Source organism: Mus caroli, chromosome 17, assembly GCF_900094665.2.
Source record: "Mus caroli chromosome 17, CAROLI_EIJ_v1.1, whole genome shotgun sequence".
In the NCBI taxonomy this organism is placed as follows: domain Eukaryota; kingdom Metazoa; phylum Chordata; class Mammalia; order Rodentia; family Muridae; genus Mus; species Mus caroli.
The window spans coordinates 32,947,453-32,965,775 of NC_034586.1; the positions used below are offsets into that span (position 1 = coordinate 32,947,453).

Genomic DNA, 18,323 nt, shown 5'->3' on the forward strand with positions numbered 1-18,323 from the left:
AGAGAGAGAGAGAGAGAGAGAGAGAGAGAGAGAATGATAGAATATTACAGATTGTGTGCAGTATGTTCATGATCCAATACAAGAACATGACCATACTATCAGTCTGTCTCTGTCAGGAAAAGGGAGAGAGCAGGTCCTGACCACCTGAGAGAATGGAATCAAGGGCAGAGCTGCAAATCTGTGAATACCCACTCTAACTACAATGTTACTCCAGCATCCTGTGAGTCAGATGGACATTTAGTGATCTTCTTTTTGCAAGGTGTTAGTTAAAAAAAAAACAGTTTAAAATTTGATACAACAAAAGAAGACACAAGTTTCTCAGTTTTCACTGAAAGGCCTTTACAACAATTTCTTTCTAAAGTTCAACTTGTGTCTTATTTATTGTTCTCTTGCTGTGAAGAGACACCAGGATCATGGCAACAACAACAACATCATCAAGAACCACAGAAATCATTGAACTGGGACCTAATTACAGTTTCAGGGGTTTAGTCCATTGCCCTCATGGAGGGAAGCATGCTGGCAGGTAGGGAGGCATGGTGTTAGAGCAGTAGCTGGGAGTTCCACATCTGGTTCCTCAGGCAGTTTCTGTCTTGGGCTTTGGAATCTTCCTAGACCACCCTGAGTGACATACCTCCTAATCCATTAGATAGTGACAGTCCCTAATGACCAAGCATTCAAGTCTTTAGGCCAATGGGGGCCATTTTCATTCAAACTACCATATTCCACTACCTGGCCCCATAGGAGTGTAGACATAACAGAATGTAAAAGGAACTCAGTCCACCTTCAAAAGTCTGCATAGTCTGTCAGTCTCAACACTTTAAAATTTCAAGGTCTATACTCTCTTCTGAGGCTCAACACAATCTCTTAATTGCAACCCTTCTATAAGAAAATAAAAACCAGGTCACATAGTTGAAATATACAGTGGCAAAGGATGTGCATTTGTGTTTCAAAAGGAAGGGAAAGAGCAAAGTGAGAAAATGATGGATCACAGACTAAAACCCAGCTGGGCAAACTGCAAACTGCATCTCCATGTCTGCTGCCAAAGCTCTCTCCAGATTTCCAGCTCCTGTCAGCTGTGTTGGCTCTTTCAGCTCTTTCAGGCTGGTTGACACATAATAGCAGCTCTCCTTGAGAATACAGGAAGACTGGCATCTCCCAGTCTTGGGTTCTCCAGTGAAATCCAGGATTCACTCTCCCAGCTTTGCTCAATGGCCTCTCTGGGCCTCTGTGGAGGGACTCTCTGGACACACAAGTGTAGGGAGATTCCATAAGCCAGAATAAAGCTGCCAAGTTCTGCTGCTTGCTGGAGCTAGAACGTGGCCCCCACATTCATTTATCTCCAGATCAGTTTTGTGGTTTTGGTGGTTTTCTTCTTATTTTCATTTACAGGTTGGAAGCATTTCTGTGTGTGGCTTGTCCCTTTCTTCCACTTAGCAGTAGATTTTCTGTAAACTTCATTCCCATGAGCACTAGACTTAGTGGTCCTTTTCTCTTCAAACCGTACATTTTTTATTTTCGTAATGTACCCTGCTCATTTCCATTAGATGGGTGCATGGGAGTGGCCATTAATAAATAAGCGAGCAACACAGGCAATACAGGACTCTCCTGAATTCTCCTCTGCCAAGGCCCTTAATCTAAAACTCTCTGATTTAATTTCAGACAGACTTTTTTCTCAAGGACAGAAAACAGCCACTGTCTTCTCCAAAATGATACAAGAATGAGTTTCCAAACCACATTACTGATATTCTTCTCCTTTTAAACTTCTTTACCAGGGCTCCCAAAGATCAACCTGCCCTCAGCTCTGCCTCCCATGCCTCCATTAGCTTGGCTCTTTAAGCCTTGCTTCATGCATGCAACTGTTCTTCTAATCCAAAACCCAAAGATCCACATTCTGCCATTCATCTGCATGGTCAGGCTGGACACAGGGATACCCTGATCCCATGTATCCAATTTGGAGACAGGGTTTCTCTGTGTCACCCTGAGTGTCCAGGATGGCCTGGAAATCAGTGGTTCTCTGTAGTCTTCCCTTCCCCAGCCTGAAATCTGCCTGCTCAGGGGTGGAGCTTCCTGTTCAATCATTCTGCCACGCCCACTGCTAGAACCTGCTGTTTTGCTGTTTGGAGCCATACACCTGGTCACCCTGCTACTGGACCCCGAGATTATTTGGCGGGAATCCGGCCCCCTTCCCCTTCTTCATAACTGCGTGCGGAACAGTAAAATTGAGCTTTGATCAGAATGCCTGTGTTAGCTGCATCATTTTCTCTCGTCGCCTAGCCCCTCTTCTCTTCCAGGTTTCCAAAATGCCTTTCCAGGCTAGAACCCAGGCTGTGATCTGCTGGCCGGACACAACAGTTCTTCTGTCTGTCTCCTGAATGTTGGGATTAAATGTGTTCACCACCACTCTCCCGAAATTTCTTCACTGGTAATGTCATTTTCTCAGCTGCACAACAGGCCTGGTACAGTCCTAGGGGCTCATAATCCTGGTCATAAGAGAAGGCTAAGGCCATGCCAGTGTTCCTATGATCAGAGTCTGTCATCCAGTGACTCTATTAAGTGACAAGTACCAAGGACGTAGAGGTGAGGAATGACCAGAGCGGCAAGGACGTGAACACGGACTGAGCTCCACCTGGCACAGCCCCATTCACAAGCAGATGCCAGAGGACTCCTGCCCCACCTGACATACTCAGCACAAGAAACACAGATTCTGGAAGGTCCTCCATGCTGCCATTTATTTCCTCCACAATACTTAGATATTCTCAATCCTTAAATTTACCCACAAGTGAACTGCTCAGGTCAAGGAGTTCATACTCAGATTCTTTTCTTAAGATTTATTCATTTCATGTAGGTGAGTACACTGTAGGTGTCTTCCAACACACCAGAAGAAGACATTGGATGCTATTGTATATGGCTTTGAGCCACCATGTGGTTTCTGGGGATTGAACTCAGGACCTCTGTGCTCTTACCACTGAGCCATCTCTCCAGCCTCCACATTCATATTATTATTTTTTTTTCTCTTTTGGTTGTTTTTCGAGATAGAGTTTCTCTGTGTAGCCCTGGCTGTCCTGGAACTCACTCTGAAGACCAGGCTGGCCTCAAACTCAGAAATCTGCCTGCCTCTGCCTCCCAAGTGCTAGGATCAATGGCCTGTGCCACCACTGCCTGACATCCACATTCAGATTCTCATGTTCAGTATGGAAATGAGGAGACACACTGTGGCGTGTGAGGAGACACACGCCCAGGACAGCATGGAGCTGACAGGATGAACATGTCCCCTAATGCATGTGGACCAGGAAGGTTGGCTGTGCAAGGGATGACAGCTAATGTAGGGTCTGAGTCTTGGTGTGCAGGGGCAGACTGTGCTCTCCAGATTTTCCCATTGTATGCATAGTCAAAAGCATAAAACTGCAGACACTGCTGCCCAAAGTGATTTCACTGTTCAGAAGTCAGAACTTGTGACTTGGTCCTATGTGGCAGCTGTCCCAAGATGAAGAACAAGAGTCAGGGCAGTCAATATGAAAACATCTCAAAGGCCTTCCTCTCATTCAAAGGTTTAAATATGAAAAACCCAGTGACCCAGTCCTTTCCAGTTTGCCTCAGCCCCAATCCCAGGCTCCCAGGTGTCACCTTTTCAAGTCTCCAGAGACAAGACAGAAACTGTCCTTGCCTGTAGTAGAAGAAGTAACAAGACACTGTCCGGAGACCACTGGTGAGTCTGGAGGAAGATCCTTCAGCCCAGATTCGACCATGAGTGACTCAGATTCACCTCGAGTGCTCAGGGGCAGCTGTTCCCCCTCATTCTGACATGCAGCAGTGTTTTCGTCTCTGTTTCTACCTGTTTAAAAAAAAAAAAAGATATGAGAGACCAAGGAAGTTCTGGACCATGGACATTATATGCAGGGGATGAACCAAGGCCAGCCTGGAGATCTGTAGTGTTTAGCATGAGCCTTGCCCTCTGACCTCTGGGAGGTCATTGAGAATCCTGTGCAGACCCCCCATTACCATTATGAATCTGTCTTTTATTGTAAGGTGAGTGTCTGCAAACAGACCCAGAGATGGGCAATCTTGTGCATATAGTCTATGTGTATTGGTTTATAATCATAAGGCACCCAGCCACAGACCCTTCCATACCTTTGTTCTTTATCATCCACATCATAACACTTCCGCTCATAAAACCTAAGATGACCATAGCTCCAAGGACAGCACAAACAATGGTCCTGGTGGGCATACTGGACTGAGGAGGCTCTGGGAAGGGAAGGGTAAGGACATGAGGGGAAAGTGAGCAACATGATCTCAACTCTCAACTCTGACCAGCTGAGGGTCTTCAGAAGGCTCCAGCTTTACTTGACCCTAGCTCTGCACCCACACTCTCCTTACCCCATCTCAGGGTGAGAGGCTCAAGCAGCCCCTTATGGTACACATGACATGTGTATTTCTGCTCTGCCCCAGAAGGCACCACCACAGCTGCCCACTTCTGGTAGGTCCCATCCCCTGCAGGCCTGGTCTCCACAAGCTCCGTGTCCTGAATCAGTTCCTCCCCATTCAACTGCCAGGTCAGGGTGATGTCAGCAGGGTAGAAGCCCAGGGCCCAGCATCTCAGGGTGACATCACCTTCAGGCCTGGGGTGATGGGTCACATGTGTTTTTGGAGGATCTGAGGAGAAGAGTTGGAAAGTTTGGGCATCATATATTTTTTTCTGGTGACTCCAGAAGTGTCTGTGAGGCCACCTGGGAAGGAAATGACTGGAACAAAGGTCAAATTTCCCCAGTAGGTTACATACAATGTTCTGAAAATTCTAGAACTTGTGCCCAGGAGGAGCTAAGTGTCCCAGGAGGCAAAAAGGGGCCTCTGCTTCTGTCTGGGTAGGGCTCAGAGATTCAGCATCACTGACATCAAATGTCACAGAGGTTGGGTGTGGGCAGAGAACAAGGCCTGAAAGAAGCCATAGCTCAAAAGCACTGCAGACTCATGGGAATTGTTTTCTGTTCTTACAGGAACCTTCTCTTCTGCCTTTTCATCCTGAAGAGACTCTGGACTGTCCAGAGACAAAGGTGGTCCCTTGGGAGAGCCAGTCTCTGAGATAGTCAGGAAACACAGGAGTACTCTCCCTCTCCCATATTGAAGAGAAAGGAACACTGAAGAGGCTGGAACATTGTGTCAAATGAAGAGACACCCAGTATTGCTGGTAAGATCAGGAAAAAGAAAGAACTGTCCTGGGCTGGTGAGATTGCTCAATGGGTAAGGACACTGATTGCTCTTTGAAGGTCCTGAGTTCAAATTCCAGCAACCATATGGTGGCTCACAACCACCTGAAATGAGACCTGACACCCTCTTCTGTTGTGTCTGAAGACAGCTACATCGTACTTATGTATAATAATAAATAAATAAATCTTAAAAAAAAAAAAGAAAGAAAGAACTGTCCACTCTCTACTCTCTTCTTTGATATGGAGTGTTAGATCTTAGCTATTGCAGTAAAGCAACTCATTATTCACTTAAGTAAATATCAAAAATTATATATATATATACATATATATATATAGTGGAATCCTGTTGAGCTCTACACAATGTAATCACACAATTATCTAGGAAAATTGATGGACTTTGAATATACAATATTAAACGAAGTCACACAATCTCAGAACAACAACAGGAAGTAAAACCACAGTCTTTTTGCTCATAGAGGCAATTTAGCAGAACAAACAAACAAACAAACAAACAAAAAACCATATACTTGTTAAGAAATGTACCTGCTGTTACTTGCAACATGACATAATGAAATCAGAAAATGCTAATATTAGGAGATGGGCAAGGAATAAATGTAGGTAAAGGACTTGATGGACAATGGAAGGGAATAATTGATAACTACTTCTAATTCTGTCACTGATTCTCACTGTTTCTGTCTCTCTGTTTCTGTCTCTCTATCTCTTTCTGCCTCTGCCTCTGTCTCTCTGTCTCTCTGTCTCTCTCCCTGCCCTACACCCCTGGGGTCGATGTTGGATAGCCATGAGTATATTTAATGGAAAATAGGTAAAATTCAAATTCTCTACTGGTTCAAAGTGGCGATTCTAACTGTATACAAACTCACTGAGCTGGGTATAGCCTTTGGTTTGTGTAATTTCCATATGTTATTTTTCTGTTGTTGCCTTTTAAAATTAAAAAAACAAAAAACCCAACCAAAAAAGCAAACAAACAAACAAAAAGAAAAAAGAAAAAGAGATGGGAGTTTTCCCAGCTAATGAGTTTCTTCTCTCTCTAGACTAAGCCCAGCACAGAGGCAAACGGACATGGAGTTACCTGCAGCCACGCACCTGTGCACACCTGTGTATTTTTTCTGTTCTTCAGGTATCTGAGCAGTGAATCCTTGCATGGACCCTGCAAGTAGGTCCTACGGAGCTCTGTATAACCAGCCTGCTCCCACTTGCTTCGGGTGATCTCTGCTGCCATGTCCGCCACTGTCCACGTTTTCAGATCTCCATTCAGGGCAATGTAATCGCGGCCATCATAGCCATGTTGCTCATAAGCGCGGAAGACGCTCCCGAAATACTCCACCTCACAGCCATACATCACCTGGATGGTGTGAGAGCCTGGCCCCCCTCTCCTAGTCAGGCCCGCCAACCCTAGGACTGACTTCTCCAAACTGAAAGGCAAACCCAGTCCCTTTTGCACCCAGTGATTAGGCGGCTTGCATAAGAGGGAGAGGAGTGGGGACAGACTCTTAGGTTTGGAGGGTTCCTCACCATTTTGGCTCAGGTTGTAGTAGTCCAGCATAGTCTGCAGATTCTCGCGGAAAAACTGTGCATTGCTTGTGACGATCTCTGTCTCTCTCGCCCAATACTCGGGCCCCTCTTGCTCCACCCATGGCACACGGAGCTTATATGTCGCAGTCTCCCCTGCGCTTTCGAAGCGCACGAACTGAATGTCATCCAGGTAGCCCACAGCGATGTACCATGGTTCGCTGATTGCAGGTCGGGACAAGGCGGTGTAGAAGTACCTCAGCGAGTGTGAGCCTGGGGGCAGCACATGGTGAGACTCCAACCTCCTCCCAGAACCCGGGCAGGGTGCGCAGGCCAGGGAAGTAGAAGGACTCAGGTCTAGGGTCTTGAGTCCCTAGAGAAGTGGTGGAGGGTCTGGTGGAGGGTGGACTTCAGCCCCACCCCGCTAAAAGGCTGTTTCCCTCCTCATTCAGCACTCACCTGCGCAGGTCTGGGTCTGGCCTGGTGAGGCAGCCAGGAGGATCAGGAGGGTGCCAGGCACCATGCTCCCCATCCTCATGTTAGGGAGATCCGAAGTTGTACAAAGTCCTGGACTTTGTAACTTGTAATCACAGAGTTTTATTGCATTTTCTAAGTACCTGCTCTCAACAGGAGTGCAAAGCCTTTGACAACAATCTGACAATGGTACAGAGAGCAGGAAGTGAAACTATAGTTCTGTACAGCTCAACCTAATCCCTGCCTTCAGGCCTCAGACCCTGACAGCCACTTCCGGGGACTTGGGACTTTGTCTTGACTCCTTCTTCTGCACTGAACCCTGGGTATAGATAGCATCCTCTATCTGAGCCCTGCCCAGAATGTCAGGTGGTAATCAGAGTGGAAACTTTCAGGGTTAGAGCGGTTGTTTTGCTCCCTTCTACCTCCACACCTGACCCCACTGGGATGGTCCTCAGGTGGTCTGGAATGCAGTGGAGAGATGTTTTCTTTAAAGCAGGAGGCTTTGCCAGTGCCTGGCAAATACAGAAGTGGATGCTCACAGTCATCTATAGGATGGAATACAGGGCCCCCAATGTAGGAGGAGCTAGAGAAAGTACCCAAGAGCTGAAGGGGTCTGCAACCCTATAGGTGGAACAACAATATGAACTAATCAGTACCTCCAGAACTCATGTCTCTAGCTGCATATGTAGCAGAAGATGGCCTAGTCAGCCATTATTGGGAAGAGAGGCCCTTTGGTCTAGCAAAATTTATATGCCCCCGTACAGGGGAAAGTCAGGGCCATGAAGTGGGAGTGAGTGGGTAGGGGAGAAGGCGAGGGGAGGGTATAGGGGAGTTTTGGGATAGCATTTGAAATGTAAAGGAAGAAAATATCTAATTAAACAATATTAAAAAAAGAAAATATCTAATTAAACACATATGTTAAAAAAAAAAAAGCTGCTTGTGGACGTTGTACATCGTGGTGCGGAGCCTAGTGCGCACCACGATGTACAACGTCCACAAGCAGAACAAACAAACAAACCACTCACAAACACACTCACACACAAACTTACATGATCACCAACCCATACTCACATACTTTCACACACATAATCACAAACACAAACTGACATACATTCACACACACTCACACAATCACAAACACAAACTCTCTCATACCCACAAACTCACACACACATTCATACACTCACTCACATACACACTCATACACAAACTCACACACTCACACAATTACGAACACACACTCACACATATTAAAACACAAGCACACACATACGCACACACAGACTCACACACACACACATACATACACACACACACACACACACACACACACACACACACACATGCTATCAACATAGCCTGTTGCTCTCCCTTTCTAGACTTCCTGCTTCCTCTTGTCTTTGAGTCTGTGAACATGGCTGTTTCTTTCCCCCTCTGGGCTCTCCATCCTGGGTCAGATAATGGTTTCAGCTGCTGCTCAGTTTGATTCTCCTTTTCGTGTATGGATTTGTCTGTTGCCTCCAAAGCACTCAGAAATCTCTCTGTCCCTCTCAAGGCATCCCTGTGCTTCCCATCAATGCACAGATGTCTGAGGCCAGCCTGCCTGGGATTCTCCTTCAGAACCCATATCCACATCTGGAGTCAACTCCCTCCTTTAGTTTCTGGCCTCTGATTCACTGCACAGATTTCTATGCATAGTCAAGACCTCACACCTCAGAGTACTGCTTTGAAATGCTAAGGAGAGCATTGAGACATCTCCTGGGGAGTTAGGATGCTCACCCAGGCAATGTGGGGTGGCATTCCTGACAAGTGCAGGAAGCAGCAGTGTTAACCCACATGAAGGTCAGGGCTCAGGTGACTAAGGTCTCAGGCACTGTCTGCTTCTTTCCCAGAATGTCTGCCAAGGTGGGAAATGGCTGTAACCCTGCTCCCACACCAGCCCTTATTTGTATAATCTGCAGACCTGCTGAGCAGAAAGTCACTGTGGTCAAACTAACAGGGCACTGTTCACTCCCAGGCCTGCAGGCAGCTCAGGGCAGCAGTATGGTCCACAGCCTCCAGAGTAAACTGTGGCTTCACCCTGGAAACTGGGGTCATCGAGAGCTGGGAGTCAGATGAGCAGAGGCACCCAGAGGACAGCCAGGATGAAGAGGAGGGCAGGTCCTCTCTGCTGTCAACTTTGACCTCAGCTTCTGAGTTCTTTTTCTCTTCTGGGACAGCTACAGGTATCAGAACCTCCTGGGCTCCTGGGTATGCAGAGCCAGCTCCTGCAGCTGAGACCCAAACACCCTGCAGACCTCACAAGCACAAGATGGACTGTTCATGGACATTTGCAGGCTGGAGGCTTTCTTGAATCTTTGTAGGAGCAAAATGTTTCTGCAGTGCTGGAAGGGAGGCTTGGGCATATCTCTTTTCACTTGGTGAAATTGCAGGGACCAAGGGCTAGAGAGCCAGTGAGGGTGAGCTAGTACAGGTTCTGACCAGATGAACAGACCAAGGTAACCAAGGTCTACAGCAAACTGAATCCAAGGAACTGGGAGAAGTGTCCTCTGGTTTATGCAAACCAGCCAGTAGGAGACCCTCAGATGCTCTAGACTGTACTTGTGGCTGTTTTGAAGTCCTTCCTGGAGCTGGCAGTGCTAAGTGGTCTAGGTCCTCTCTGGCCATGAGGTGCTGGTTCAGAAGATGTAGGCCAAGCTGAAGCCCATCAGCAGGTGTGGTTCTCAGGGCCTTGTGTAACTGCCTTGACAGCTCCTGCATCCGGTATGTAAGGTGGCAGTTGAGGCATCAGATGCAGGTGGTATCTGCCCAAACACCCTGGGAGACTGAGTTATAAATCTTCAAGAGAGAGGAAGAGCAGGATGCCAGTGACTTTGATGTCTCTATCTGATTACTCTCTGCTGCCTTTATGGTGGGTGATTGCTGCACTGAGAAGGCACAGAACTCCAGAGCATTTGAGGCAAAGCTTGTCTCTGTCCAATTCATTGTCAGAGCTCTGTGGGCAGCTCTGACTGCATCAAATATCTCCATGCCAGGGTGGCTGGTTGGCCTGCCAGGGCTGCACCAAGCTCAGCTCCTAGTGAGTTCAGAAACTCAGAACTCGCAGCGCCACCTTCTGGTACATCTGTGTGCTTGCAGATCCCATTCTCTCCAGAGCACATGCACCCAATTTTAACTTCCTCCGTGGTTTCATGCTGGTTCACTAAGGCAGTATCTTCCTCTAGGGCCCGAATCTGAGGCCTGCAGGTCTACGTGTCTGGTGGCAGGACTTGCCATGCCAGCTACCTCTCCATGCTTTGCTCAGTGTGTCCCAACACTAGTAGACAAGTGTAGCCTCTGCGAATCACCAAGAGCCTCAGTGAATTTGAGAACTTGTAGGAAGGAAGGCACTGGACCCAAGATGGTCCCCTCTCTGCACTGAGCCTCCTACACCTCCTGGTTTCTTGTCTGTCTGTGTGTCTGTCTTGTCTAAATATTTAAGACAGGGTTTCTTTCTTTTTTTCTTTCTTTTCTTTCTTTCTTTCTTTTTTTTTTTGTTCTTAATAGAAAACTTTATTTTCACTGATAATGTCACCATAACATAATTTCATAGCAGACCTGTGCAAAAGATCCCACATCACCAACGTCTCCAAGAGATTTCACACACTTCTGGGCAGGACAGAAAGCTCTGCCCCGCCCCCGTGTTGACAGTCAATATTTTACCCCTTTATCTATGAGTACAGAAAGGCAAGGCATCATAACTTGAGAATGAAGCCGCAAGAAGGCAGCGTTAGCTGAGGTCGGACGCTTGCCACCTCTGAATGGCCACCACAGCAACAGCAAGTTTGCCTCAGTGTGCTCAGGGTGGGTCTTTGAAAAATGTCCGACCTTGTAAATATGCTGCACTTATCTCTTCAACATTGTAATGTGGAGGTCTGGAGAGCTTCAACTCTTTAGGAGTCCACGCAGGGTTATGGCTGTTATGGATGAGGTGAACTCAACAGACCAATTCCAGCTTTGGCAACCATCAGCAAACTGGCTTCTGCGATTAACCCTGCAGGCATAAATTTCCCAGAGTTGTAGACTCTCATCCCCATAATGCCGGCCAAGGTCCCAGATGTAGCTAGGAAAACCCACACATTCCTGGGATCCTGAGACAGCTGGTAGGCACCCAGGCCTGCTAGGCCCCCGAAGAAGAGTCCAGCAGCCAGGGACAGCACACTACCTGCTTTCGCATAGCCAATAATCCCACGGGTAGCAACCAGGGCTGCATAGCCTAAACCAAAATACTGTAAAGGCACCAATGGGCCACTGTCCTTCTGCATTGTTCAGTCACTTTGGAGGCCACACCAGGGCTTCACCTCCACTCTTCTTAGCGTCTCCGAGGAGCATGGTAAATGTTGCTTTCTCTCCAACGTCCTCCATACTCAGTTTGCAAACTTTTAGAAAACCTTGCACCCAACCCTCAGCTCCTGTTAGGCTGGAGCAAGGGACCAGAAAATGTCCGGGAACCGAGTCACAACTGCACTACATCCCTACAAAGTGACTCCTGCTCTCTTATGGAAAAGCCCTCCATGGTGCGGAAGCAGCACACGCGCATTTAGCTTTCCACGCCCAGAACTGCAGTTAGAGAACATTTTAGAGAGGCAGGAGCAGGCCAGGGAAGGGAGCTCAGCATAGTGTGCACAGGAAAGCCCCGCATGCCTGCGCTTGGGGAACAATCCCCTGGTGGTAGAGTAGGCAAAGAAAGAACACACCCAACCAACACCAGAGCCAAGCCCAGAGGCCTGAGCTGGAGGACAAGGGTGTAAGCAGACCGCCAGAAGCCGAGGTCACAGCCAAGGGTGTCAAGACAGGGTTTCTTTGTGTAACAGTCCTGGCTGTCCTGGATCTCACTTTGTAGACCAGGCTGGCCTCAATCTCAGAGAGTTCTGCTTACCTCTGCCTTCCAAGTGCTAGCACTAAAGGCATGAATCACCACTACCTGTCACCTCCTGGGTTTCTGATCTCCCTCTGGTTGACCATTCTCTTCCTGCAGTGAATACATCAGGAGCTGGTGTCTTTGCATGGGCTGACTGGAGTGCCAAGGAGGCTCTGGAATTGGTGTGCTCTGTTGGAAGAGAGTAAGCTCTTTGACGAGGCTCTCTGCCCTGAACACATCTTTTGTTTTGTTTTGTTTTGTTTTGTTTTGTTTTGTTTAGAGCCAGGTTTTCTCAGTGTAGCCATCACTGATTATCCTGGACTTACTTTGTTGACCAGGATGGCCTTGAACTCACATTTCTGCCTCTGTATCCTGAGTCCCTGGATCAAAGGTGTACACAGTCATACCAGGTTTTCAAGTTCTTTTTTTTTAGCTGTTGCATGAAAGAGAGTTGTCCATATTTATGGGCTTTCCTGTGATATTTGCACATCTGTATTCATATTTGAAAGTGATCCTGTGGTATCTCCAACCTGTATACATATCTGTGGGTTACCCTGAGATACTTCCACACCTGCATGCACAGTATCAGGTATGAGTGTGAATCCTATACATCTCCTCCAAGGTGTGATTTCTGCAGTGAAGACATTTAGAGTCTTGGCTTCCAGCTTTCTGAAAGCTACACCCTGTTCTGGTTTCCTAGTTGCCCTACTGTCTTAGTCAGGGTTTCTATTCCTGGAAAAAACATAATGACCATGAAGCAAGTTGGGGAGTTCTGATTGCCCTTGAATTCACTATGCCCATACTGGGCTAGACATTAGAGAATCATTTTCCTCTGTCTCCCAATCCTGGGATTAATCCTGGGGTGTGCAATGGCTTTTTTTACAACTTTCCTCCCACAGCAGCAGGCAGAGCCTCCTTTCCCACCCACCCTAGACAGTGTCCCTGGATCCTGAGCTCCAGGCTTTCACACACTGGGACCCCAAAGAAGAAGTATACCAGCAATCTCTGAATAAGAGCAGGCTTAGTCTTGCACATGAAAAAGCCCACAAACAGCTAGGCCCCAGCTTGGCCTGGAGCTGTTCACTTTCAGAGACTGAGGGTTTCTTTTTTCTTGGGACTGAGCCAGAGCCTGAGGGCAGAGTGAGAAGTTGCCCTTGAGACCTGTGTTCTGCAGTTCTTCCTATGCTCCAAGTGTCTGCGGAGTGATTACATGCACTGGCTCTCCAGGTAGGTCCTGTATCTTTCTGCCTCACCAGCCTCCACCAACTTTCTCTGGATGATGAGTGCTGCTGTGTTGTGTCCATCGCTGTCCTTGTTTTCAGATCCTTGTTCAGTGTGATGTAATTGTGGCAATCCTAGGCAAACTGCTCATACCTGCAAAGGAGGTGCCTGTTCTAATCCACATCACAGCCAGACTTAGCTTGGATGGTGTGAGAGCTTGGCCAGGTCCTCGAATTTCAACCTTGATCTGCGGCCCCACCCTCCTGTGTCCTTCCTTAAAATAAATGGGAGACCCCTCATAGTTTCCGTTTCTGTAGAACCTTTGAACCCTTGGGGACTTGGCTTCTGACTCCCAGAAACTTAGCATCTTGACTTTGTAAGTAGTAGCCAAACAGAGCCTGAAGGTTCCCTGGCTCTCCTCAGCTCTCTTTGCATATCCATCTCTCAACATTCCAGGCCCACCTGTTCCCTTCACCATGCATGCAGCTCATATCTCAGAGTATCCATGTCCTAGCCGTCCATGTAGCAGATTTTCTTATAGCCGACTACTATATACCCAGGATTCATGAGACCTGGCCTGGATATCGCAGTGTGGAAATACCTCAGTGAGTGTGAGCCTGGGGGCTGCAAGGTGACACTCAGAACTCCTCCTGGGACCCTTGTTGGGTGAGCATGCCGAGAGGGGAGGAGGGAGCGGGGCTCAGGAGAGGGGGCAGAAGGTCTGGAGGGTGAAGCAGGGACTCTGCTTCCCTGGTGCTGCCTTGGACCCTCCCCACAGAGGCCATTTCCCTGTCAACCCAGCACTCACCCACATGGTCTGGGTAGGGACCAGGGTGGCAGCCAGGAGCAGGAGCAGCATGCAGGGCACCATCGCCCCCTTGTGGGAGCCAGGATGCATCTGAGTCTGGCGGGCTGCATGGAGTGTATAACCTGTGACCACAGCAAGACTGGTTGGTTTCCCATGATCATGCTACCAAATGGGGGTGAGATCTGCCAGCACTTCACCAGTGTCCGGGTAGGACACAGGGTAGGAGCAGAAGTGAAACTGGGGAGATAGGGAATCCCCAGACCTGGGCTTCCCCACCCCTGACCTCACCTGGGGACTAAAATTTGCCCTAACACTTAAAGTTGAAATACCATGATAAGAATATAAGAGTGTTGCCTTAGAGTATCTTAGGGAATATTGGAGATAGGACAGTTCTCTTCTTTGAAAGCTGTGGCTTTCCGAGTCCTTGGAACTCCCCAGGAAAATTGTTGGAGAACTGCACTTCTCAGTTATCTGCTGCACTGTAGCAAAGCAGCCAAGCTCAGCATGTGGAGACAGCATAGCACTGATACAGTGTGTGACATCAAGAGTCCCTGGTGACCCAGGCTCAGGAGTGTGCCCAGGTCACAGTTGTTTTCTTTTTGCTGTGTTTTCTCAAGGCTTCACTAGAGCTGGGATCACATGAGATACGGCTTCCTCATGTGGCAGCTGGAAAGGCCTCAGGTTATTGCTCTCTGTCCCCAGCAGTCCTCTGTCCCTACTTACCTAGATGTCTCTCTTGAGACTGCTCTAGCTAGACATAGCAGCGTACTTCCTTAAAGCCAACCTTTAGAGGGAGAGAGAGGGACAGAGGGAAAGGGAGAGGGAGAGGGAGAGGGAGAGGGAGAGGGAGAGGGAGAGGGAGAGAGGAGACAAAAGTAGAAGAGGAAGAAGGGAGAGAAATAGAGAGAATAATTATGTGTAAATGCTAATTATCCAGTCCCAGATCACAGTCCATCACTCCAGCTTCCTCCATCAGGGGAAGGGAGTGAGCAGGCCCTGAACACCCAAGAGGTTGGAGGTAGCAGAGTCTGAAACCTTTGAAAGCCCACTGTAGAGAAAATTCAATTCAGAACATGGCTGCTCTGGCAGGAGATCATATCCAAATACCTTCTAGGTCTGTTAGACACTTCAGGAATAAAAACATGCTTTCAATTCCAAGAGATAGAGGCAAGCAGATCTCTGAGTTTAAGGCCAACTGGTATAGAGCAAGTTTCAGGTAAAAAAAAAAAAAAAAAAAAAAAAAAAAAAGAAGAAGAAGAAGAAATATAAGAAGAAAAAAAAAAAAAAAAAAAAAAAAAAAAAAAAAAGCCTAGATCCAAGGCATTATGGAACACATCTTTCATCCTACAGAATGGAGGTAGAGTGAGGTTGTAGAAGGAAGCACTCCTGTTTGCAAGTGATGTGTAATAGAGTGGCAGAAAAGGTGACAAACTGGAGAAAGATCTGACTGAATAGGATCTGCCCGACTCTCAGGGGAAGAGAGAAGAAAGGGGAGCTACTTAAGGGGGAGACAGACAGTACAGGAGGAGGAGAGCACAGTACAGGATACAGTGGAGTTCCTGGAGAGCAGTGCAGTAGAGTTGAGAGGGAGACTGGAGCAGCACAGAGAGGGAGAAGGAGGCAGTGTTACCAGGAGAATTCTACAGAGACAGATTGGAGAGAGAACAAGCTAGACACAGGGAAAGCCAGCAAGAGCAAGAGAATCAGAAGGAGTCAGAAGATTAGAAAAGATGGCCAGGGTTCATTTTAGCCAAGCAGTGCAATTCAGAAGCTGAGAGAAAAACCAGATTGAGTACTTCATCTGGGAGAGGAGTTTTGAGCCAGACAGCTGAGTTGATCCAGCCAGGTAGAGTTCAGAAAGAGCCAGCAATAGTGAGTTAGTCTCAGAGGCTGAAAACATTCTAGGCCTAGATTGGATTACATGGAGGCATGAGGTTTACACGACTAGCCCTATTTTAGCAGATTGAGGAAGTAAGTCTCCCAGACAACAATTACAACAAGACAATTAAAGATACTTTTACAACCCACTCTAGATACAATGTTTCTTCAGCATCCTGTGAGTTAGATGGATATTTAGAGATCTTCTTTTTGTAAGGATTTAATTTTTTTTTAAAAAAAGGGTAACTTCTAATACAACAAAAGATGACACAGGTTTCTCAGGTTTTCTCAAAAGGATCTTTAAAATGAGGTTTCCCTCATCCCCTAGCCAGGGTTTCTCTGTGTAGTCCTGGCTGTCCTGGAACTCACTCTGTAGACCAGGCTGGCCTCAAATTCAGAAATCTGCCTGCCTCTGCCTCGGAAGTGCTGGGATTAAAGGCTTGTGCCACCACTGACCAGCAAATGAGTTTTTGAAAAGATTTATTTATTTATTTATTTATTTATTTATTTATTTATTTATTTGATGAGTACACTGTAGCTGTCTTCAGACACACCAGAAGAAGGCACCTGATCCTGTTACAGATGGGTGTGGGCCAGGAAGGGGTTGCTGAGAATTGAACTCAGGACCTCTGGAAGAGCAGTCAGTGCTATTAACCTCTTAACCACTGAGCCATCTCTCAACCCACTAAGTTTTTTTTTGTTGTTGTTCTTTTTTAAAATTCATCGTGTGTCTTAGTAATTGTTCTGTTTCTGAGAAGAGAAAGGATGACAATGGCAATTCCTATAGAAGAAAGCATTCCATGGGGCTACTTTACAATTTTAGAGGTTTGGGTCATTCTAATTACATTGGAAGGATTTTGGCATGCAGGCAGCCAAGGTGCCAAAGAGGTAGCTGGGGATTCTACATCTGGTTCCTCAGGCAGCAGGAAGAGAGCCTCTGGACTGGTTGGTTTTTGGAGCACACCTCCTAATCCATTTAAATAGTGCCACTCCCTAATGACCAAGCACTCGATTCTATGGGCCAATGGGGGCCATTTTCATTCAAACTACCATATTCCACTACCTGGACCCTTAGGCTTGTAGCCATATCATAATGCAAAATGTACTCAGTCTAACTTAGAATGTCCCCATAATCTGCCAGTGTCAACATTTTAAAAGTCCAAAGTTATCGTCTTTCCTGAGACTCAAGACAATCTTCTAATTGCAACCTTTCTAGAAAGAAAATCAAGATGTAGGTCACATACTTCTACCACACAGTTGCCCAAGATGTACATTTGGTTTTTTTTTACAAGGAAAAGGGGCAAATAGAGGAAATACTGGATGGAAGACTAAAAACCAGGCAATCTGTAATCTACATCTCCACGTCTGATGCCAAAGCTCTCTCCAGATCTCCAAGTCCTGTCAACCATGTTGTATGCAATGCACTTCTCTCCCTCAGGCAGGCTGACACCTGCTGGTAGTTTTCCTTGGCAATACATGAAGACTGGCATCTCCCATATCTTGGGTTCTCCAGAAAACCCCAGGTGATATTTTCACAGCTTCCCACAAGGGCTCCCTGGGCCCCATTGTCACACAAGACCCCACAGAGGAATCCTGTCCCACCTGACCCTCAGCACAGAAAACACAGATTCTGGAAGGTTCTCCATGCTGCCATTTATTTCCTCCACAGCACTCTGAGTAGTCTCAGTCCCTTAATTTACCTGGAGTTCACATTCAGATTCTTATGTTCAGTGTGGAAGTGAGGAGCTGCAGTTCATGGAGCTGACAGGATGCAGATGTCCCCAAGTACCTGTTAGACCAGGAAGGTTGGCTGAGGAAGAGATGACAGGCAGTGCAGAGACAGAGTCCTTGTGTACTGGGTTAGGCTGGTGTCTCCAGGTCTTCCCATTGTGTGCATGAGAAAAGCGCAACCCCCCAGACACTGCTCCGCAAAGTGATCTCACTGTTTAGAAGTCAGATCTTGTCACTTGGTCCCATGAGGCAGCTGTCCCAAGATGAAGAACAAGAGTCAGCACAGTCAATATTTAAACATGTCAAAGGCTCCTCTCTCACTCACAGGTCTAAATCTGAGTGGCCCAGGGACCCAGTCCTCTCCAGTTTGCCTCAGCCCCAATCTCAGGGCCCCAAGTGTCACCTTTTCAAGGCTCCAGAGACAAGTCAGAGGTCTAGGAACTGTGCCTGTCTGCAGTACAAGAAATAAGGGGTCGCCGGGCTTGGTGGTGCACGCCTTTAATCCCAGCACTTGGGAGGCAGAGGCAGGCAGATTTCTGAGTTCGAGGCCAGCCTGGTCTACAGAGTGAGTTCCAGGACA

General features: G+C 47.3%; 1 protein-coding gene and 1 pseudogene across 1 annotated transcript; both read right to left on the reverse strand.

Annotated features, from left to right (window-relative positions):
- Positions 1–3,620: 3,620 nt before the first annotated feature.
- On the reverse strand, positions 3,621–7,263 carry LOC110312222 (H-2 class I histocompatibility antigen, TLA(B) alpha chain-like). The gene is made up of 6 exons (XM_021185773.1): positions 7,191–7,263; positions 6,735–7,004; positions 6,306–6,581; positions 4,375–4,650; positions 4,129–4,242; positions 3,621–3,832 (listed from the first exon to the last, which is right to left on the reverse strand). Exons 1-6 carry the CDS (start codon positions 7,261–7,263, stop codon positions 3,621–3,623), a joined length of 1,221 nt encoding a protein of 406 aa, XP_021041432.1.
- A 3,901-nt stretch (positions 7,264–11,164) lies between these two features.
- Positions 11,165–11,509, reverse strand: LOC110283689 (annotated as a pseudogene).
- Between the last annotated feature and the right edge of the window lie 6,814 nt (positions 11,510–18,323).

What these genes read in the sequence shown, in the direction of transcription:
- LOC110312222 (XM_021185773.1), bottom strand. Translation starts at nt 7,263, where the DNA reads ATGGGGAGCATGGTGCCTGGCACCCTCCTGATCCTCCTGGCTGCCTCA. An exon ending in CCAGACCCAGACCTGCGCAG is followed by an intron (nt 7,005 to 7,190) that starts GTGAGTGCTGAA and finishes TGCTGCCCCCAG; the next exon opens with GCTCACACTCGCTGAGGTAC. An exon ending in AAATACACAGGTGTGCACAG is followed by an intron (nt 4,651 to 6,305) that starts GTGCGTGGCTGC and finishes TCTTCTCCTCAG; the next exon opens with ATCCTCCAAAAACACATGTG.